This window comes from Gouania willdenowi, chromosome 8 (assembly GCF_900634775.1).
Source record: "Gouania willdenowi chromosome 8, fGouWil2.1, whole genome shotgun sequence".
NCBI lineage: Eukaryota > Metazoa > Chordata > Actinopteri > Blenniiformes > Gobiesocidae > Gouania > Gouania willdenowi.
Genome location: NC_041051.1, coordinates 30,747,902 through 30,771,459, shown reverse-complemented (window position 1 = coordinate 30,771,459; position 23,558 = coordinate 30,747,902). Strand labels below are relative to the sequence as shown.

Genomic DNA, 23,558 nt, shown 5'->3' with positions numbered 1-23,558 from the left:
CATTCTCACCACTCTCTGCAGGGACTTCCAGTCGGAGGCACTGCAGGCACCAAACTAGGCAAGGCAAGGCAAATTTATTTGTATAGCGCATTTCATACTCAAGGCAACTCAATGTGCTTTACATGATAAAACATTCAATTGTTTAAAATCAATAAGAACATTTAAAATCATCAGTAAAATCAATTAAAATCAATTAAAATCATCAGTAAAATCAATTAAAATCAATTAAAATCATCAGTAAAATCATCATGACATCAACAACATGACAAAAAATCTCTCTCTCAATCATATGCAGTAGAGAAAAAAAGTGCCTTTAACTTTGATTTAAAAATGTTCACATGTGATGCTGACTTCAGCTCTGCTGCAGTTTGTTCCACTTCTTTGCAGCATAACAACTAAAAGCAGCATCACCATGTTTACTGTGAGCTCTGGGCTCCACTATCTGACCTGTGTCCATAGATCTGAGAGACCTGCTGGGTTCATACCTGACTAACATGTCACTGATGTATTCTGGACCAAACCCATTCACAGATTTATACACCAGCAGCAGAACTTTAAAGTCTATTCTGAGGCTGACTGGGAGCCAGTGTAAAGGCAGAGATGCAGTTGGACAGTAGGCTCTCTATAGTGCCTCTGTATAAGGTGGTGACAATAGGAGGAGATAGGTGTGCTATCTTCATCCGATGCATAGTACATGCACTGCTGAGCTCCTTTTACGTTTTTACGATGAGGAGTGGTGTGTGGCTGGGCTGGGGCCTCCTGAAGTCGATGATGATCTCCTTGGTTTTGTCGACGTTCAGAACCAGGTTGTTGGTACTGCACCAGTCAACCAGATGTTTCACCTCCTCTTTGTAGTCCATGTCGTTGTTGTCACGGATAAGGCCCACTACTGTTGTGTCGTCCTCAAACTTTACGATGTGGTTGGTAGTGGACCCGGCGCAGCAGTCATGAGCAGTGTTTGGAATAACAACATTTAAAATAACGGCGTTTGTTTTTCAGTAACGGGGTAATCTAACTAATTACTTTTTACGTTGTTACAATGCCGTTAACGTTACTGAGCGTTAAATGCGGTGTGTTACACGCATTGATTGAATAAACTGATGATCCGAAAACATCCCTGGCTTCATACGCAGCTGTAGTGAGGTATAAACTTAAAAAGGAAGAGACCACCATTTGGTCGCTACATCATAGTACAAGCCTATTATTCATATATATATATACACTGTCTCCTAGCAACCCCATCGAAAAAAACACAATTGACCTATTTTTTACATCTATGACAGTGAATGGCTGCAACAACGAATCAATAAAATCGATAAAAATCAACTATTAAAAGCGTTGGCCACAAATTTCATTATTGATTTGTTGTGTCGTGCAATTTATGTCACTGACTGTGAGGCAGAGCCATTTGCTTCACCTGCAGAGCTTTATTGTGTGTGCGTGCATAAGTGTGTGTGTGTATGCAGAGTGTTTTTGTGCACACACCCCGAGTGTGTGTGTGTGTGTCTTATTTGTACTGGAATGTTGCCTTTCTGTCCTTCTGTGTGACAAAGCACTCAATGTAAACACAGGAAGTAATATAGAGCATTTACATGACTGCATCCAGCTAGCCAAGCCTGTACCAATTACGAGAGAAACCTCTTGTATAAACTTTACCTTTCTCTCTGGCTTGTTGGCTTATTTTTATGTTAGGCTGATCTGGGCCTCGCTGTTTTATCTGCAGTTTTTCCACCAATTGTTGTCATCACATCCAAATACTTCTTTTTTTTTTTTTTTTAAACTCTTGGCAGACTAAACGGATCAAAGGCGCATTGCTGCCCTCCACAGGCCCCGTGTTTCCCCACATCATAGGCACATAGGCATAGGCACACTTGGCGTTTGGGCAATATATTCACACACACACACACACACACACACACACACACACACACACACACAGTCTCACTATTTCCCCCGTGAAAGAAAATAAGATGTTTTAAGTTTCTATGCAAGGGAACCGTGGCAAGATTTATGACCAAAAAATAAACATGGGGGGTGAAAGTAACTAGTAACTTTTACTTTGACTACTATTTCATTGAGCTACTTTTTACTTGTACTTGAGCATTTTATGTAGGACTTACTTGTACTTGAGTACAATTTCAATCAAGTAACAGTACTTCTAATTGAGTAGAATATATCAGTACTCTTGAGGTGTATTGACTGCTTCATATGATATTCATTTAATGCAATATACAGTACATTTTACCTAGATTTGTGTTGGCCTTTTGCATGTTTGGACATGTTTTTACAATTGGACCTTGACACCTCAGAGGCGCTGCTGTTAGAACGTCATATTGACCTGTGAACCTTGACAGTTCCTTATCTTAGACTAGCTACAGCTGTTTGTCATAAACGAATCTAACTCCGGCTTCTGTTCGTTGATACAGTATATGGGAGTTTTACCACCGTAATAAACATATGTTGCTTCCTCTCTTTGTTCTTTACCTAAAGCCTTAGACACCAGATGTTGCTTTCAGGTTTCTCATACATGTCTTTGCTTGGCCTTCTTTCCTTGGCTTTGCTGCCCTCAGACCTACAATGGCGGGTCTAATTTGGACACTCATCTTCACATTGTATTAATAAAATGTTATGTTTATATCAAGAAGGTGTCCGCAGAGAATTCTTCACATCATCACATCAACATTTAGATAAAGGGGAACCCACCACACTCGTAAAAAGTTAATGCTCCTAAATGTCATTAAGTAAGAAAGTAAAACAAATATGTCCCTTCAATAATAAAGAAGAATGTTTTTTAACCAACACATTCTATATCTTTTATTTTTTTTTAGGAACTTGTAGTAAATCTGTTACCCTTTATGAACACATGGATAGTTTAGCACTCATTCTAAATAAAATGTTTCAAGAAAACAAAGTGAAAATGCTCAATAAAACCATGAGCTGCTTTAATTTAACATTTTTTAAAACTTGTAGAAAGCTGGTACATGGAAATAGATTCAATATGTTACCCTTTATCAATTTAGCACTCATTATAGATAACATTTGTAAATAAAATGTTTCAAGATTCTCCTCCAGCTTCGCGGTTGTTGGTTTGCGTCTTTTTAAATCGTGACGTCATCTTCGAAGATCTTAAAAGTAATAAGCTTATTTTTAAAATGTACGGAGTAGAAACTAAAAAGTACAAATATTTGTCGATAAAAAGTAAGGAAAGAGTAAAAGTAAAAAGTCACCAAAAAATAAATACTCAAATACAGTACAGATACCAAAAATACTTACTTAAGTACAGTGACCAATATTTGTACTCTGTATAACAAAACTAAAAGCAACATTTTGTTGTGACTGCAAAGGTCAGAAAGGAGAGACTAGAATGACTGAGAAAGTAAAGAGCAGCTTCATTGTTCCACTCACAATGTGAAGGCGTGTTGGAATCCAGTTTAACCAGAGCAACAGGTCGAGAGCTGAACAAAGACTTAATTCTGTTACAGATTCAGGATCTAAATTCTAGAGGAAAGAAGTGTGTTGTGGCTGAACGCATGACAAAATCCATGCTTTCTTTTTTGTATTAAAGGAGCATAGGGCATGATTTATGAAAAAAAAACATTAATTTTAAGTCTTTTAATGCTAATGGATGATAAATTGCTCTAAACCAAAGAGAATGAGCCGAACACATTTCTACCTATTGCCTTGAACAGTTTGTGAGATACATTTTGTACTGCTGTTCTGGGTCTGATTTCCCCGATGGTTCTGCAGACGTGACGTAAAATGAAGATGATGGTGACGTCAAATGACCCTGGTGTGTGTTCCCTATGGCTTGGAGAGCCGTCCTTAAACCGGAAATAAAGAAGAATGAGAAGAAGACGACTTGGAGACTGAAAGAAGACAAGCACAGTGGACTAAACTACTGTTTGGTTCTACAGATGTACACAGAGGCATGTGCACAGGTCTTATAGTAAACAGTCACATCAACGGCGAGTAAATAAATAACCGTGTCACAGTTGGAGTGTGGATCAGGCCGCATTTTATCGTCTGAGTCTGACCCAACAGTGAAAAACCTTTTTTTTTCTTAAACGACATATTTACATTTGTTTTAGTGGTAAGCACTGATTTTATTAACAAACAACTGTTAATGTCAACATCAGATCAGCACACAGGTAACAAGAGAACATCAAAAACAAACAGGGGAGCTGTGCATCAGATCTATTTACATAATCCATGTATCAAAGATAAGGATAATCCACATTAGTGTGGTCAGATAAAAGTGAAGAGCTTGAAGTTTGTTATTCATCACAGTCAGTCAGACTCAGTAGTAGTAATAAATCAATACCATCCCCTTCTGATGAGAGTAAAAATAAAAAAAGCTGTTCTACAATAGGACGTTATGAAGTGAAGATCAGCTACACCTCAGTCCACCTCGTCAATGGCTTTCTTCTGGTATTGTGAATTTGCCAGATTTCCTTCAACGTTCTCAGACGGCTCTTCATTTGTTGGATCCTTTATCTTCATGCTCATGTAAAACGGTGTACTCAGTGCTGCTTCTTTCTTCTCTGCCGCCGGAAGACCTTCAGCCAGAGAGTCATGGATCTTCTGCCATGACCCCATCACAGACCTCCACAGTGCTACTCTCTCACTGATGAACTGTGCGGCTTCACTCTGGCTTCCTTTAGCAAGACTGATGCTGTCTTTGCAGATAATGAAGATATCCAAACCAACAAAGAGAGCATTGACTGCAATGAGACCGACCCGAGCTGATTTGGTGAGAGCTAAGGAAGATTTAGCTGCTACTTGACCAATGTCAGGGACATCTGAGGCCATCCTTGATATGCTTTGCCCTAATTTACCCTCCTGAGCCACAGCTTTACCAACACTTGACACAACCTCTTTGGGCTTCAACAGTCTGACACCAGCAGCAAAATCAACAAGTGAATCAATGCTCTTTGCGACCCCACCGCCAGTGCAAACCGCCCTTCCCACCCCTACAGCAACTTCTACCTGAGCAGCTTTCAGCCTCTCTGCCATCTGACTGCTCACCTGATCTACACAATCCTGGAGGCTCTGAACGTCTTCCATGAAATTCTGGAAGAGTTCCCCAGCTTTCTTGTTCTGTGCAGTATTGACTCCAATCTCTGTGAAGGTTGTGACGGCACTGTTGACACCACTGGTGATGCCCAACCCAAGCCCAGTCATCGTTAGCGCTAGAGAGGCTCCAAGAGTGACCGGTATCAATGCCAAGCCAACAATGGACATCACACCTCCAACCAAACCCACTGAGCTTCCTGCCACACTAGAGATTTTTGCGCCAGTGTGCATCCTGCTCAGCTGAACGGCGGTCTCCTCCAACTGCTGCAGAAACTCCAGCATTCTGGGCTGTCGCTCAGTAAACTCTTTGACAAAGTGCTGGCCGGTTTCTTGCTGGAACAAGAAGACCATCCGGAATTGCTGGTCCATCCTGAGAGGGGACAAAAGAAAGCATGAATGAAGTCCAAGGAACCACCTTTCCCTGTTACCACAACTCCCTCAAACTTCTCCTTAAGCTGACAGAACCTGTGTCACTTCTTTCCTGCTTACGTTCCTCCTATTACAATCTCACACCAGGTTTTTTGTTTAAACCCACCTGATCTCATCCAGCAGATTTATGTGATCGAGCATCTTCTGAATGTAATTATCTGACAAACCCTTGTGAACGTTGACCTTAATGTTGTTGGTTTTTTTCAGGCTGAAGTCACATGAGCAGCTGTGGGATACAAAGTCAACCTTTTTTAGGAGATGTTTCAGATTACTCAACAATACTAAGTGGTTTTAAGAGTTTCTTTACCTTTTCTCAAGCTTCTCACACATGGTTTTGGTGGTTTGGATGTACTTGTCCAGCCTACATGCTAATACGTCCACATTTTTAAGTTTAGGCAGGAAGAACTCTTCATAGTCATTCTTAAACTCCAGCAGCAGAGGGCTGATGTAAGCTGTAGCTAGGAGAACAACTTGAAGGTCGTCAAGAGTGATGTCTTCAGGCAGGCATAGCATCTCATTCTCCATGAACACGTGCAGCGAGGTGACTGCCAGCTTCTCTACAGCATCCAGGAAGCAGCCGAGCTTATTCAGACCATCCAGTGTGTCCCTCAACACCTCACTGAGTTCCTTTTCCAGCTCTGCGTACTGGTTTACTATAGAAGCCGCTGGGGTGAACATGTTCTTCACGCCTTTTAGAAAAGCTTGACCTTTGTTCTTCGCATCGGTCACTTTGGTGATTTGGTCCGTCCTGTCCTTGATGTCCATCATCAAGTCTAACTCCGTCTCTCTCCAGAGCATCCATTTAGAGGAATTTTCACAGAAGCTTTTCACTGTGAGGATGTAGCTGAGGGTATCCATGGTGTAGCTGCACAGAGCGTTCTGAAGGTTCTTCCTGTAAGACATATAAAGACATTTTTACTTTGTTTTAAATATCTGAGCAGACAAAATGACCTACCTGTGGCAAGCTGTTTCAACATTTAATATCTATGCTTGATATTGGTTAGAAGTATTTGCAGTTTAATTCTGCCCCGTCAAAACAAACCTTGCATATATTGCAACGTTATTCCGCGAGGGGGAATCCACCTCACATTTCCCGTACATGACTACAAGGTACGTCATTACAGATATCTCAAAGGTAATTTTTCCTTGTCAAAATGTAATTACGGCTATAGGTACTCTGATTCTCTGTGATCACGGAAAAACGGACGGAAAACCCAAAATTCACGTTCTCAAAAGTTCAAAATAAATCGGAACTGTTCTACCAGGTTCCATTATAACAGAAATATCTTGAGTTGATTTCTTGTCCTGGAGTTTTCACTTGACAAAATTACATCATAGAAATCATTAACTATTACCAAAAATTGGGTAATGGACATGTTTTCATCCCGCGCTCCATTTTCAGCAACGTTGGGGGGGACTTTAAGTTGTTTTTTTTCCTTTTTTAATCGGTACCGTCGTAATAATTATTGCACACTTGAACACAAAAGGCACTTACAGGTAGGGATATCATGATTCACTCAACTCCCGATACGATTTGATTCACGATACTGGGTTCACGATGCGATTCTCTCACGATTTATGTTACAAAAAGGGACTGTAGACAAATTATGACTGAAAAATATTCCTTTATTTTTTTGGGAAAATACTGTATTATTTTTCTTTTATTTTTCATTGTCAAAAAATTCCCTTTATAAATTATTCAAAACAATGCAATTTAACTAAAAATAAATCTTGAATGAAATAAATAAATAAAGGAATAATACAAATGAAGAAGAAGCCTATTAATTTAAATTCTGGTTCTATAGTAAACAATGCAAAACTGAAAATTATTGCAGTGAAGAAGAGATGCTATGCGCTAGCAGACAGAGCTAACAGAAAAACGTGACGCTTACAAATATTCAAGTAATATTACACATATTCTTTCGGTGCTAAAGGGGTAAGGAATCATTTATGAACATGTTTAAGAGTATAAGGTAGCCAGAAAGAAAGTAGTAGCAGATTCTGCCCGCCGCCTACACTTTGAAACAAGTGGATAAATATTTAGCGCCCTCTGCTGTTAAAAAAAGTACTGCGATTCAATTTCCAGAATATCGATGTGAACCGTGACACCTATGAATCGATTTTTAACTGCCTTACGATTAATCGTTACATCCCTACTTACAGGCGTGCATGGGTTGTTTTGATTCTCTTTTTAATCTGCATAACCGAGAAACACATACATCAGCCGCACGTCTATATTCCACCATCTATATTGTGGGACCTGCGGGTCTTGGAATAAAAAAAAATTAAAAAAAAAAAAAAAAAAAAACAACAAAAAAGGCCAACTTCAGCTTTACTTCACTAAACTCAGAGAGTTATACATTTCAAAATGTTCTGCACCATTGGCGCTCACTCGCAAACTAACAATATAGATAGGTATCTTTAATGAAGGGAGTTGAAGAACTTAAACTGAGGTTTTGACATGACATTATAGATATTGTGAACTGTTATGGTAAATATTATATTAATCATCATATCATCAAATGAGTGTTTTCAATTTTTCATGTGTTTATACACGATGACTGCATTATTCATTGTACTTTTGAACAGATATTAATTACTGTAACAGAACTTTCAATTTGCCTCATAAAAATGACTTTTGAGATATCATACAAAACCAATATTGTTGCCTTAAGTATTGGCCGATACAGATATCGATACGATATCAGCACTGTTGTGACTTATTTCGCAGTGTGGAATGTATTACTTACAGAGAGAAAAATAGTCAGCAACAGGTATGAGAAAAACTGACCCAATTATTATCAACCAATGGGTTACAACAACATACATTTGAACTTTCTATAACAATATTCTACAATTGAATAAAAATATATAAAAAGATTAATTACAAGATCCTGAAAAATAACCTCAACAAAAACAATAAATAAATCTGAGTTTTTAGATGCGAGCAGACATGATCCGAATCGCTTTTATTTATTTATTTATTTTTTTTGCGCATATTTGACCAATTAAAATTGTTGTAAACTTACTTTTTCTTTTTGATTTTGTTTAAAAAAAAGCAAAATGTATGTAATCCTTTGTTCAATACACAAATTATAAAGCATTTTCCACTATTTTACATTACAGAAAACAGCTCTAAGTTACAAACATTTTAACCATTCCATGCATTCTTTAAAAACGAGATTAAATAAAACAAATGTTTCTGAGGCAAAAGTAAATATGTTGTTCAGAATAGTTAAACATTACCTTGGGTCAGCCATCTTCAGACGCTGAAAAGCTTTTTTAAAGTCTTGAATCTTCAGAATGTGAGTGAAATGATCCTCCTACAGAGACATTTATAGTCACATTTGCTTCGGTTTCGTTTTCCTTTCTCAGCAGCACCACCCTATGTAAACATGACAAGTTTAACCTGCAGTATCCTACGGTGGCCGACAGGGACAAACAGCTGCAAACACACGGGGTATTTGATCAAAGTGTTCTCAGTAGAGCCAGGCTTACGGTTTAAACCTGGTTTAGTTAAGCCGTCCGTGACCATGCTAGCTCTTCCTATTCCACCAAACTCTTCTCAGCTTGAAGCTCCTTGGCTGAGCTGAGCCAGCAGACAGTGTTTAGCTTAAGTACACGTCCTCATAAGCGGTGCGTCAACAGGGCGGCCATCTTGGACCGGTGGCAATCGCTCCTACAGTGCATTACATCTATAGAGGAATGATGTGTTTACACAATTAAAGTTGTCATAAATCGCTCAATTCTCAAGTCATTTTCACCGGGTTTGTTTATAACAAATTTATGTATATGTATAATTTATGTATTTGATTTACTATTGCTTCAGGATCATTGTTGGTCCGTGGCTGGCAGGGTGGCCCTGCTTGGGCTGTTGATGGTGCCCTCTCTCGTCGGGGAGGCTGATTGCACGCCATACATTCACTAAACGAACACATGTTAAATCTAAATGTTAAATCTACAGAACATGTCATGGGTGAAACTAAATATTTAGCTAATATGCAAATTCACTGGAATAAACGTTTATTTTGCTACTCCAAAACATTTACATTTTGATTTAACATTTATATTTATATTTAATATTCAACATTTAGATTTTAATTAATGATCAATTACGCAATTACAATTATAATTGGCCCCAACACTGGTATGTATATAGTTGTCTGTAAATATGTTTATGTGCATATATATCTCATCTTTTCCTTATGGAGCGCCGATTATAAAATTGCGCATGTAAAAATCAACAGCAACTTTTTGCAACATTTAGCAACAAACCAAGTTTAAAAAACTTATGTGAAATTTTGTTTACATTTGTTTGTTACATTATTTTTGACCAGATTTACAGCAATATTTGTGAAATTTGTGGTAATTTTTTCTCATAAAAATTAAATGTAAATGTTAACTGTTAAATGTAAATGTTAAATCCAAATGTTAAATATTAAATCTACATGTCATGGGTGAAACTAAATATTTAGCTAATATGTTAATTCACCGGAATGAGCTTTTATTTTGGTACTCCCGGTGAATTTGCATATTAGTTAAATATTAGTTTCACCTGTGACATTTAAATTTAACATTTACATTTAGATTTAACATTTAGATTCAACATTTATATTTAGGTTGAACAGTCTGATGTTAAATCTAACTAACTAAATCTAAATGTTGAATAACATTGACATTATATTTTTTACGAGAAAAGAAATATCACACGTTTCACAACTATTGCTGTAAATCTGCTCCAAAAAAAAAAAAAAAAAAAAAAAAAATGGAATAAAGTTATTTTATTTCTAAATGTTGCAAAAAGTTGCTGTTTATATTTAGCTAATATGCAAATTCACCGGAAATGAGCTTTCATTTTGGTACTCTCGGTGAATTTGCATATTAGCTAAATATTTAGTTTTACCTATGACATTTAGATTTTACATTTATCATTGACATTTACATTTAACATTTAGATTCATATTTAACATTTCAAATTTAAAAAATAAAAAATAAAGACAAAAAAGAATTAGGATTACAATTGTGTTTATTTTCTTCCAGGCTCTGTTTTTTCTTTTTATTCTTTCAGTGGCTCTGTTACCACATTTTTATACTTTCACTTTGTGAAATATAAATCTAGTTAAACTAAAAAGCAGTAAAAAAAAAGAAAGAAAGAAAGAAAAAACAAGAAATGTAGTTGGACAAAGGGGGGACTTGGATTTAGAAATAAGAGAAATCGGGTACTTGAGCCTAAAAAGTTTGAGAACCACTGCTTTAGGACATACAGTACGGCCTGCAGGAGACAGTAAAAATGATAGCAAAAAACATGAAGAATCAAGTTGTAAATGACCAACTAATTTGGTTGTAGATATTACAGTCCATTAAAATACACAATTTCAAAGATACTCTACAATATTTGCCTGCGCTCACAGTTTTCTCATATATCACATGATGGAAATCATGTTTCAATGTAAATTGTTAAAAGAGCTGTCAATTGTTTTTGCGTCATTTTCTTTTTCCATAAATTCTGCAATTTAACTCAAATTATTCCTCAAAATTTCCCCAAATTAAATAAAAAATGTATCACAAAACCAAGTAATTTAGGTGAAGATCTCCCATGTGATTGATGGACAGTTTTGGTCAGAAGCTGCCTTTGTGGGGTTTGTCGCCACCTGCTGTTCACATATCATCAGTACAGCTGGAAGAAACCACACCACCAGTATGTAAGGAAATGTGTAGGCAACTGGTGGCCCGGGGACCACATGCAACCCTCGCTATAATTTTCATCGGCCCCTAAAGTAAATTGACAACATGATTTTAGAAAACATATGAAATTACATAAATGTACAGTAGACAACATACGTACACAAAATTATTACAAAAACACACAAAACAACAACAACAAAAAAAAAAAAATAATTAGAGAATAATTACAAAACTACAAAACCACAACAAAAACTACAAAAACGAAGACACAAAAACTTTCTCCAAAATTACAAAATAACAAAAAACAAATTGAGAGGAAAATATGCAAAATGACTTCAAAAACACACACAAAACGAAAGTAAAAACACACAAGATAACAACAAAAAATGCAAAATGAGAGAAAAATACATAAAACGTCCACAAAAAACTAAACTAAACAATAAATGAATCCAAAAACACATGAAATGACAACACAAACTTATTGTTCTTCCCCATATTAATGCTCAGAATGGTCATTATTCTAAATGCTGACATGAATGTTAATAATGTAACCCTTAGATCAGAAAAATCACATTTTTGTGGCCCCACTGTGGTAAAGGTTGATCACCGTGATGTATGATATGGGACGATATATTATACATGGCTCATGATAATGATATGATATTTTTGAAAGGGGGCACAGGTTTACTTACATACTCTAAAAAATAAATCAACAATAAGATAAATAAGACCAATTCTTTCTATTTAAAAAACAAACAGTGCCACTCTGCAAATACAACTTTGTTTTAATATTTAATACTTTTCCATGTTGTTATCGAGTGTTTCTCTGCTCTTGCCTGGCACATGGCTGCACATGTGTCTTGTTTTGTTATGATAGTAAAACATTTGTGATGGTCAGGGTCAAACATGAGCTCATCAAAGATAAACACATACACACATATGGTCAAAGCACAGTTTTAAAAAGTTTAAATCTTACAGTATTATTTTAATTCTAGAAGATCAAACGATCAGTTATTGTAGTTAGTTAAAGATGCCATTTACTGGTGATTTAAAGTAATACAAATTATGTCAAAGATTTGTTGATTGATTTATTATTATTATTAATCATTTAGGGGTCTATTGTGTCTGTTTATTTGATTTATTAAGTATGTCTATATGAGTTGAGTTTAATATTAAAATTTTTTAGTGTTAATGTTACTGTCCTGTGATCATATATTTGTTCTGCCTCTTCGCATACATACATGGTTGTGTTGTTTTTAGATTTAGATTAGTGTATAAAGAAGGCATATAATTATAGTATTACACTCAAAAAGAAACCATGAATAATAATCTATTCCAACAGAATGCAGAGGTCAGAAAGGAGCGACTAGAATGACTGAGAAACTTGTAGAGAAAATAAAGAACAACTTCATTGTTCTACTATCACTGTGAAGGTGTTTAACCAGAGCAGCAGGTCAAGAACTGGACAAAAAATTCATTCTGTGACGGATTCAGGATCTGCATTCTCGAGGAAAGAAGTGTGTTGTGGCTGAACACATGATAAAATCCACTCTCTTTTTTTTTATATTAAAGGAGCATAGGGCAGGATTTGTAAAAAAATAATGTCTTTTAATGCTAATGATGAAGCACTCAAAACCAAAAAGAATGAGCCCACACACACATAACTATGAGGTGCCAAGTGTATTATTATTATTTATTTCACTTTTCTCATATTTAGCACATTTTCCTACATTTAACAAAACATTTAACGACATATATAGAGGTAAAAAAAAGCATTAAATCTAAATCTAAATGGTATATGTTATATCTAAATGTTAAATCATATATATATATGTTAAATGTCAAATCTAAATGTTAAATGTTAAATCTAAATGTTAAATCTAAATGTTAAATTTAAATGTTAAATCTAAATCTAAATGTTAAATTTAAATGTTAACTCTAAATCTAAATGTTAAATCTAAATGTTAATACCAGAAATAATGAAGAATGAGAAGAAGACGGCTTGGAGACTGAAAGAAGACAAGCACTGTGGACTAAAGTAATGTTTGGTTCTACAGATGTACTCAGACGAATGTGCACAGGTCTTGCAGTAAACAGTCACATGAACGGCGAGTAAATAAATTTCATCATCCGAGTCTGACCCAACAGTGAAAAACCTTTTTTTCTTAAAAAAGAAAAGAAGACATTTACATTTGTTTTAGTGGTAAGCACTGATTTTATTAACAAACGACTGTTAATGTCAACATCAAATCAGCGCACAGGTAACAAGAGAATGTCAAAAACAAACAGGGGCACTGTGCACGCAAGAGACCCATTAGATTTATTTACATAATCCATGTATCAAAGATAAGGATAATCCACATTATTGTGGTTGGATAAAAGTGAGGAGCTTGAAGTTTGTTATTCATCACAGTCAGTCAGACTCAGTAGTAGTAATAAATCAATACCATCCCCTTCTGATGAGAGTAAAAATAAAAAAAGCTGTTCTACAATAGGACGTTATGAAGTGAAGATCAGCTACACCTCAGTCCACCTTGTCAATGGCTTTCTTCTGGTATTGTGAATTTGCCAGATTTCCTTCAACGTTCTCAGACGGCTCTTCATTTGTTGGATCCTTTATCTTCATGTAAAACGGTGTACTCAGGACTGCTTCTTTCTTCTCCGCCGCCGGAAGACCTTCAGCCAGAGAGTCACGGATCTTCTGCCATGACCCCATCACAGACCTCCACAGTGCTACTCTCTCACTGATGAACTGTGCGGCTTCACTCTGGCTTCCTTTAGCAAGACTGATGCTGTCTTTACAGATAATGAAGATATCCAAACCAACAAAGAGAGCATTGACTGCAATGAAAACGACCCGAGCTGATTTGGTGAGAGCTAAGGAAGATTTAGCTGCTACTTGACCAATGTCAGGGACATCTGAGGCCATCCTTGATATGCTTTGCCCTAATTTACCCTCCAGAGCCACAGCTTTACCAACACTTGACACAACTTCTTTGGTCTTTAACAGTCTGACAATAGCAGCTAAATCAGCAAGTGAATCAATGCTCTTTGCAACTCCACCGCTAGTGCAAACCGCCCTTCCCACCCCTACAGCAACTTCCACCAGAGCAGCTTTCATCCTCTCTGCCATCTGACTGCTCACCTGATCTACACAATCCTGGAGGCTCTGAACATCTGCCATGAATTTCTGGAAGAGTTCCCCAGCTTTCTTGATCTGTGTAGTATTGACTCCTTTCTCTGTGGCGGTTGTGACGGCACTGTTGACACCACTGGTGATGCCCAACCCAAGCCCAGTCATCGTTAGCGCTATAGAGGCTCCAAAAGTGACTGGTGTCAATGCCAAGCCAACAATGGATGTCACACCTCCAACCAAACCCACTGAGCTTCCTGCCACACTAGAGATTTTTGCGCCAGTGTGCATCCTGCTCAGCTGAACGGCGGTCTCCTCCAACTGCTGCAGAACCTCCAGCATTCTGGGCTGTCGCTCGGTAAACTCTTTGACAAAGTGCTGGCCCGGTTCTTGCTGGAACAAGAAGACCATCCGGAAGTGTTGGTCCATCCTGAGAGGGGACAAAAGAATGAATGAATGAACTTTAGGTTCAGTACCATTGTTAGAAGTGTATGGTGGAAGACAAAGGAGGTGGTGGTGGACTACAAAAGGAACCTGTAGTCCAAGGAACCACGTTCCCTGTTACTATTGTAAGGTTTTTTCTATCTAGTTTCATTCTGGATAGTTTAATTGAGCAGCTTTGAAGACACATGACAAGAGTAATACTATTTCTCAGTGTAACTTATTCTAAGTTATAATCATAAGTACAATTGTAGCAGCAGTTCTGCAGCCAGCTCACAGGTTTTAGCAGAAGAAGACTCCCAATCTTTGGGAGTTCTACATTTAACCTCTTGGGTTGGATGACCACCCCTGAACACAGAATGGGGAGGCTGACATAATGACAGTTCAGCCCTACCTATGTGGCTGGCCTATTGTGTGAAGCAACAAGGACCCTTGTAAAAACAGGTAACAAAACATGTGAAGCAATCATGGTACAATCAACATCTGATGTGAGGCCTGTCTTGTGGCCTCTAAGAAGAAATCAAGAAATATCTTTCACCATCCAGGGTGAGGAGGTGGACATTGTGGATTTTTTCAAGTACCTTGGGCTCCACTTTAACAATAAACTGGATGTTCTTTGCAAGAAGAGCCAGAGTAGGATGTTTTTCTTGAGGAGACAGGTTGTTTGCTGTCTGCAGAAAGCCCCTCAAGTACTTCTACCAGTCTATGGTGGCATGTAAACTTTTGTGGGCTGTCTGAGCTAAAGACTAGTGAGACCTTCAGTCTGAAACTTGACCTGGACAACCTGGAGAAGAGGCTGACAAAAAGGGTAAAGGACAAAATACGTGCAATGTTGGACAATCTCTCTCACCCTCTGCATGATGAGTTGTGACTGATAAGCAGCTTGTTTCATCAGCAAATTATTTCACCCAGGAGCAGGACTAAATGATTCAGACGGGGTCTCTGCAAACCTCCACAACTCCCTCAAACATCTCCTTAAGCTGACAAAACCTGTACCATTTCTTTGCTACTTACGTTCCTCCTATTACAATCTCACACCAGGTTTTTTGTTTAAACCCACCTGATCTCATCCAGCTGATTTATGTGATCGAGCATCTTCTGAATGTAATCCTCTGACAAACCCTTTGAAACGTTGACCTGAATTTTGTACGTTTTCTTCAGGCTGAAGTCACATAAGCAGCTGTGGGATACAAAGTCAACATTTTTCAGGAGATGTTTCAGATTACTCAACATTTCTAAGTGGTTTTAAGAGTTTCTTTACCTTTTCTCAAGCTTCTCACATATGGTTTTTATGGTTTGGATGTACTTGTCCAGCCTATATGCTAAGACTTCCATATTTTTAAGTTTAGGCAGGAAGAACTCTTCATTGTCATTCTTAAACTTCAGCAGCAGAGGACTGATGGAAGCTGTAGCTAGGAGAACAACTTGAATGTCGCTGAGAGTGACATCTACAGGCAGGCATAGCATCTCATTCTCCATGAACACGTGTAGCGAGGTGACTGCCAGCTTCTCTACAGCATCCAGGAAGCAGCCGAGCTTATTCAGACCTTCCAGTGTGTCCTTCAGCACCTCAGCGAGTTCCTTTTCCAGCTTTGCGTACTGGTTCACTACAGAAGCCGCTGGGGTGAACATGTTCTTCATGTGTTTCAGAAAAGCTTGTCCTTTGTTCTTTGCATTGGTCACTTTGGTGATTTGGTCCGTCCTGTCCTTGATGTCCATCATCAAGTTCAACTCCGTCTCTCTACAGAGTATCCATTTAGAGGAATTCTCATAGAAGCTCATCACTGTGAGGATGTAGGTAAGGGTATGGGTGGTGTAGCGGCACAAAGCGTTCTGAAGCTTTTTCCTGTAAAACAAATATATACTTTAATTTTTACTTTGTTTTAGATAACTGAGTAGATTAAATGACCTACCTGTGGCAAGCTGTTTTAACATTTAATATCTATGCTTGATATTGGTTAGAAGTATTTGCAGTTTAATTTTGCCACGTCAAAACGAACCTTGCATATATCTGCCAAGTTATTCCGCAAGGGGGAATCCACGTCACATTTCCTGTTCATGGCTACAAGGTACGTCATTATAGATATCTTAAAGGTAATTTTACCTTGTCAAAATGTAATTAGGTTCTCTGTGATTGCGGAAAACGGATGGAAAACCCTGAATTCACTTTCTCAAAGGTAAAAAGAAATTGGAACTGTTCTATCAGGTTCCACTATAACAGAAATATCTTGAGTTGATTTCTTGACCTGGAGTTTTCATTTGACGGAATGATCTCATAGTGAACTAACTATTACCCAAAATCATGGACATGTTTTCGTCGCGTTACAGGCAAAGGAAAAAAGCATGTATGCTTCTTTTAAAGGGACGTGCTGTCTATTTACACTTCTGACTTACAAATACTGTCTAAATATGTCTATCCAGAATTACCATCACATATATCTACAACTTCATTTTTTACTTATCAAAGTAATTGTTCGTGATATCTCAAACGTCGTTAATCTTTGTTTCATTGGGGTCGACGAGATATGTCATTACAGATATCTCAAATGCAGTGTTGGGAACGTTACTTTGAGAAAGTAATTAGTTATAGTTAGTTACTTTTTGGAACAAGTAGTGAGTGAGTTAGTAATTGAATTACCCTATAATGAAAGTAACTCATTACCAAGGAAAGTAACTATTTTTTTGTGACTGTTAAAATAAAAAAAGTTGCTATATGTCAAATAATTCAGATTTTTTAGATGTGTATGTTGTGAGGTGCTTCATTAAATTTGAGTTGCTTACAACGGATGTGGACAAAGTCTTCACACCTGGATATAATGAACACTTCACATGTACGTTCTTGTTTTTGACCACAATTAATTTAAAGTAGTGTTTGTATCGCCACCTTAAAAATACCAACTTCTCATCAGACTGCTCCACGCTCGCCATCTCTGCTGCTTCATCAGATCTGTAGTGGTTGTGTGTGTGGGCTGGCACATGTGTATAAACACTGGCTCTGATTGGGTACCATGAAACATGACGCCGCTTCCTCACTACAGTTGCGTATGAAGCCAGGGATGCTTTCGGATCACAGTTTATTCAGTCATTGCATGTAACGCACCGTATTTAACCTTCAGTAACGTTAACGGCGTTTTAACGGTGTAAAAAGTCATTAGTTAAATTACCCCGTTACTTAAAAAAAAAACGGCGTTACCTAACAATATTTTAAACGCCGTTATTCCAAACACTGCTCAAATGTTCATTTTGCCGAGAAAGAAAAATTCAAGATATCAATCATGTTATTTTGCTTAGTCAAAATTGTAATTTTGTTTATCTAAAACAATATAGATTTCTTTAATGAAGGGAGTTAAAAAACTTGAACCGAACATTTTGACATGACATAGATATTGTGAACTTTCAATCTGTCTAATTAAAATTACTTTTGAGATATCATACAAAACCAGTATTGTTGCCTTAAGTATTGGCTGATACAGATATCAATACAATATCAGCACAGATTATATATAATTTTATGACTTATTTTGTAATGTGGAATGTAAGAAAAGGCTTGATTAAGTGATTTTACTCAGAGAACAACAGTCAGCAACAGTAGGCATGAGAAAAACTGACCCGTTTATTATCAACCAATGGGTTACAATAATATACATTTTAACTTTCTATAACAATATCCTACAATTGAATAATATATTTCTAAAAAATAATTAGAAGATTCTGAAAAACAACCTCAACAAATCCATTAAAAACAATGTATAAATCTGAGTTTTTAGATGCAGAGCGATATGATCCTTTTTGATTCGCTTTCTTTCTTTTTTTGTTGTTGTTGCTGATCTCGGTTCCAATATCTGGCATCTTTTCTGTTTTCACTGGCAAATAAGTTGTGTTATTGTAATTTACACACACTTTTTTTTTCTTTTGTTTCACCAAACCTTCATTTTTACTTTAGATTAAAAAAAAAAAAAATGTCATGCAGTTAAATGTGTTTTTAAAAGTAGATTAAATAAAATAAATTATCCTGTAGCAAAAGTAAATCCTTTGTTCAATATTTGTTGACAACATTTTCACTATTTTGCATTACAGAAAACAGCCCATAGTACGGTTTTTAATTTAAAATATCAGCAACATTATATGGGTTCGTTCGCACTAATTTTGAGTTTTGATATCTGCACAATACATTTAATCAAAATTACATGATGTTTTTGTTTTCATATTTGCTTGTTTTTAATAAATTTAACTTTACTAAGAGACGACAATATATAACCCATTCAGAAACACTTCCAATTATAATTTTTACACTTTCAATTTATACCATGATATGGAATTTTAGGTCATATCACCCAGCCGTAAGTTACATACATTTTAACCTTAAACAAGAATATTTTGAAAGTCAAAAAAAAAAAAAAAAAAAAAAAAAAAAAAAATAACATGACCCTGAAAAATAACTTTAATAAATTCAATAAAAACAATACATAAATCTGAGTTTTTAGATACAGGCCGACATGATCCAAATCGCTTTTATTTAGTTTTTTGCGTATATCAGACCAATTTAAATTGTTAGTTATTTTAGTTTACATAGGCCTTTCTTTACTTTTGTTAAACTTAATTTTCTCACTTTCACCAAACTTACTTTTATTTTTTTTATTTTTAAAAAAGAGAAAAATGTATGTAATGCAGTTCGATGTATTTAGAAATAGATGAAATAGAATAAATTATCCTGAAGCAATAGTAAATTCTTTGTCCAGTATTTGTTGACAACATTTTCTACTATTTTGCATTACAGAAAACAGCCTTAAGTTACATACATTTTAACCTTAAACAAGAATATTTTGAAATTAAATTAAATAAATTGAAAATAAATGGGAGGACCCTTAAAAATAACCTAAAAAAAAAATCAAATGAAAACAATTCATAAATCTGAGATTTTAAATGCAGGCCGATATGATCTGATTCACTTAATATTATTATTATTATTATTATTATTATTGATAATTTTTTTTTGCGTATATCGGACCAAAATCATATTGGAAGATTTTAAATTGTTAGTTATTGTAATTTACGCACACCTTTTTCTTTCTTTTGTTAAACTTGATTTTCTCACTTTCACTAAACTTTTTATTTTGGATTTTTTTTAAAAAGAAAATGTATGTAATGCAGTTCCATTCATCATTCCTAATAAAGGAGATTAAATAAAATAAATGTTTCTGTGGCAAAAGTAAATCTTTTGTTCAGAATAGTTAAACATTACCTTGGGTCAGCCATCTTCAGACACTGAAAAGCTTTTTCAAAGTCTTGAATCTTCAGAATGTGAGTGAAGTGATCCTCCTACAGAGACATTTATAGTCACTTTAGCTTCGGTTTCATTTTCCTTTCTCAGCAGCACCACCCTATGTAAACATGACAACTTTTGGATTTGGAAATAAGGGAAATTTTCTGGGGCCCACTACCAGCCGTCCCACCCACCCAACCAAGCTCCAGTATCCCTTATATTTTAATACAGGTGTAGAAGAAATCTAAAATACCCACTTGTCAACCACTTACTAAATACAATTATGTGATTAGAATCTGGTAGGTCGACCTTTATTAACACTGAAATGCTGTGAACATTCCTACTAGGGCTGGTGATATGAACCAAAACTCATATCTCAATATATTTTCTCAAAATGTTGAAATATGATATAAATCTAGATAATTTTATTAAATAAAGTCTGACCAGAAAGACAATTCTGGGTTAAATTTGCTGATGCAAAATGCTACACACGCCCATTTATTAACAAACAGCTGATCAATATGTGTCACTCATTAATCATCTAACTGAGCTTTACATGTTGTTCTGAGAAGTAAAAGCAGCGACTCCTAAAACTAGTATTTTGTTTCATGTGATGTATGAAATATTATAGCTTTCTATATAAAAGTATAAAATACAAAACTCGATACATCTTGAATCTCGATATATCGCCCAGCCCTAATTCCTAAATTATAAAACAGCCTAAATAAAAACATAAATGTGTATATGAAGCACATGTTTTTATTTAATATACTTACAGTTTATATACAAGTCAACATGTTGAATATTTACTGTTAATTTAACGTTGCTTGTCTTTAAATTAGACATTAACATTTTATTTCATTATATATTTTATTATAATTTCTCATGATCACTCATGTGGTTCTCTGGTATTCACTAATGACTTATTAGACACATTTATTACAGACTTTACATTCTTTAACACTTTATAAACAGTGTATATTTGTGGAGCTTGTGATTGGCTGATTTTTCATGGTGACTTACGTGGTTCCTTCCGCTGTGGTAGACGTTAAAATCTCAGTTATTAATCTAACAGAACATGTAACTGTGTCACATTCTGCTGCTCTTCAGGACGATGAACTCTGTCACATTTCACAACGTATTTACACCAGTTCTTTGTTTTTTTTCCGCTGGAACGTCTTCATTCATCATTTCTTTTCTGAGTTGTTTCCGGGTTTGTTGCTGCTGTCGGCACTAATCTCACGAGAACTGACACTCAGGCCATTTCAGATGTCAGTTCCCGCGAGGCTAGTGACGGCGTTCAGCTTAGGAAGGCATCTTTTAATTATTATTACATTAAAACATGGGATGTTTACGGGAAAATACTAATATGGGAAGATGGCGGAAAAGAGGTGTAAAATACGGGAGTTTCCCGGCCAAAACGGGATACTTGACAGGTATGACCCTATGGAAACTTGATGTTTAACTTGCAGTATCCTACGGTGGCCGACAGGGACAAACAGCTGCAAACACAGGAATGCTGCAAAACACACAAAACAAATGCAAAAATAGTAAAACAATGCAAATGCCAAAAAACACACAAACCCAAAAAACAACTGCAAATTTTTTAAGTGTGTGTTTATGTTCACCTAGCTGTGTATGTATCAGGGTTGGGGGTCAATTACATTTTCAATTACGAATGTTCAATTACAATTACAATGACCAGCAGTTTTTCCAGTCACAATAAAATTACAATTTTTTTTCATCCTCAGAAAGTCAACTACGTTCTCAATTACTAAAATTCAAATACAATAACTGAGCCTGAAATAAATTACCTAATAAAAGTTAACCTTGCTCTTGTGTTAGCTTTCTGTTAGCATCTCTTATGATAACAGGCCCTAAATCAGCTGTAAAATACACTAAAATCAAATATCTGTCAGTTATGGTTAAGGTTAACACAAGGGTTAACATCTATCAGGACAGGACAGGGCTGCTTGTCTTTAAAGTACAGGACATTAAAGTCAGAGTAAGTTAACTTCCTCCCTTTCTCGTTCTGCTCAGAGGTGTTAAACTGTCACCTCAAAACTCGCTGTGCAAGGAAACTTAGCTGAGATGAGCTTAGCTCAGGCCCTCTGAGGAAGCTCTACTCAGACTGATCTGTCTAAATGTGACTATTGTGGTTACAGTTTTTTTCAATAGCTAACAAGCGCTTACCCATACTTCAGATACTTTTCCTAAACTCTTAACACAGACTCCCACCTACAAAACACAATTGGCCAAATGGATAATTTTCTTCTCAAAAACACATTTTATTAAATATAAACTAACTCTTCATTTCAAAATAGAACACATCTTTCTCTGCACACACTAACTTTACCTAAACACTGTAAATCTGACTCATTAAATTATCCTGTCAAAGAATAACACTTGGTTTCACTTGACAAGGTGCGTACAGTCAATCAATGTCCACATGTAATGTTCACATTCAAAAGCATTGCAGTAAAAAGTGAATAATTTTTTTTTTGTTCCTTTACTGTTTACTGCAGGAGGTACAGTAGAAATACTATTTACAATATGATAGAGCAGCAAAGGTTTTACAGTATTGCTTATGGTCATGTGGCTGATGGTGTGTGGTTGTTTCACTGGGTGCTGAATATTTCAAGCTGCATTTTGGATTGCAGCAGTTCATGTATGGTACTGCAACAAATAATAAACATAAAGCGGCCTGATTTTATCATGAATTTACAAAATTATAACAGTACCCATCGGAAGTATGTATTCATATAGTGGGAGCTTAAGTAGAGTTGTCAATTATGGCCAAATGAGTATGTGTTTGAAGGTTGGATGTACAAAGAGGTGTACATAGTCTGTACTCTATACTGTTAGAAAGGGGTGTATTTGTGGGTATTTTGTATAAATAGTTTAGTTTTTGTTTTACGTAATTATGTGTATTTTTTTATCTTTCAATTGTCTTTTTGTGCATTTTTGTATAATTATTGTTTTTTGTTGCCGTTGTGTGATTTTGTGGATTGTATCTTTTTGGTGTAGTTTTGTGCATTTCTGTTTTCATTTTGTGTATTTTTTGTATACATATTTAGTTTTGTGTATTTTGAGTTATTTTAATATTTTTGTTTGGTGTGTGTACGTGTGATTGTGTGTGTGATTGGCTACTCCATGGCTCACACACACGCACGTGCTTTAGCCGTGCACATGCACGCACATCAGTGACTCACATCAGGCCCTATCAGTGAGACTTGAGAGCTTTGCTAGTTTATCAATGAGCGGCTGCTCAGACGCCCCTCCTGTTTACAGTCCGTGTCTGCTTGGCTATGTGTGCAGCGATTGGCTCGAGCCGCACACGTGACTCTTGCTCGCCACTGTGAGGAACTGTGCAGTGAAATAGATATAGATGGTGCGCTAGCGCCCCCTCACACACTGAGGTGAAAAGCTGAATAGGTTTCACTTCTGGGCAAACATGACTGTGCCGTCCGGCCGAAATAAAATTAAAATAAACATTTGGAAATTACCAAATTACTTCAAAATAACGGAGGCACA

General features: G+C 36.3%; 2 protein-coding genes across 2 annotated transcripts; both read right to left on the bottom strand.

Moving 5' to 3' along the window:
• Positions 1-2,976: 2,976 nt before the first annotated feature.
• Positions 2,977-9,153, bottom strand: LOC114467803 (uncharacterized). The gene is made up of 4 exons (XM_028454249.1): positions 8,749-9,153; positions 5,810-6,394; positions 5,609-5,728; positions 2,977-5,443 (listed from the first exon to the last, which is right to left on the bottom strand). Exons 1-4 carry the CDS (start codon positions 8,760-8,762, stop codon positions 4,399-4,401), a joined length of 1,764 nt encoding a protein of 587 aa, XP_028310050.1. The 5' UTR covers positions 8,763-9,153; the 3' UTR covers positions 2,977-4,398.
• A 4,013-nt stretch (positions 9,154-13,166) lies between these two features.
• LOC114467804 (uncharacterized) lies at positions 13,167-20,052 on the bottom strand. The gene is made up of 4 exons (XM_028454250.1): positions 20,004-20,052; positions 16,023-16,607; positions 15,822-15,941; positions 13,167-14,750 (listed from the first exon to the last, which is right to left on the bottom strand). The coding sequence occupies exons 1-4, from the start codon at positions 20,015-20,017 to the stop codon at positions 13,712-13,714; spliced, it is 1,758 nt and encodes a 585-aa protein (XP_028310051.1). The 5' UTR covers positions 20,018-20,052; the 3' UTR covers positions 13,167-13,711.
• Positions 20,053-23,558: the final 3,506 nt, after the last annotated feature.

Coding starts and splice junctions, on each gene's coding strand:
- LOC114467803 (XM_028454249.1), bottom strand. Junction 5,729..5,809: donor TGTGAGAAGCTTGAGAAAAG/GTAAAGAAACTC, acceptor TGTATCCCACAG/CTGCTCATGTGACTTCAGCC. Junction 5,444..5,608: donor AATCTGCTGGATGAGATCAG/GTGGGTTTAAAC, acceptor GTCCCCTCTCAG/GATGGACCAGCAATTCCGGA.
- LOC114467804 (XM_028454250.1), bottom strand. Junction 15,942..16,022: donor TGTGAGAAGCTTGAGAAAAG/GTAAAGAAACTC, acceptor TGTATCCCACAG/CTGCTTATGTGACTTCAGCC. Junction 14,751..15,821: donor AATCAGCTGGATGAGATCAG/GTGGGTTTAAAC, acceptor GTCCCCTCTCAG/GATGGACCAACACTTCCGGA.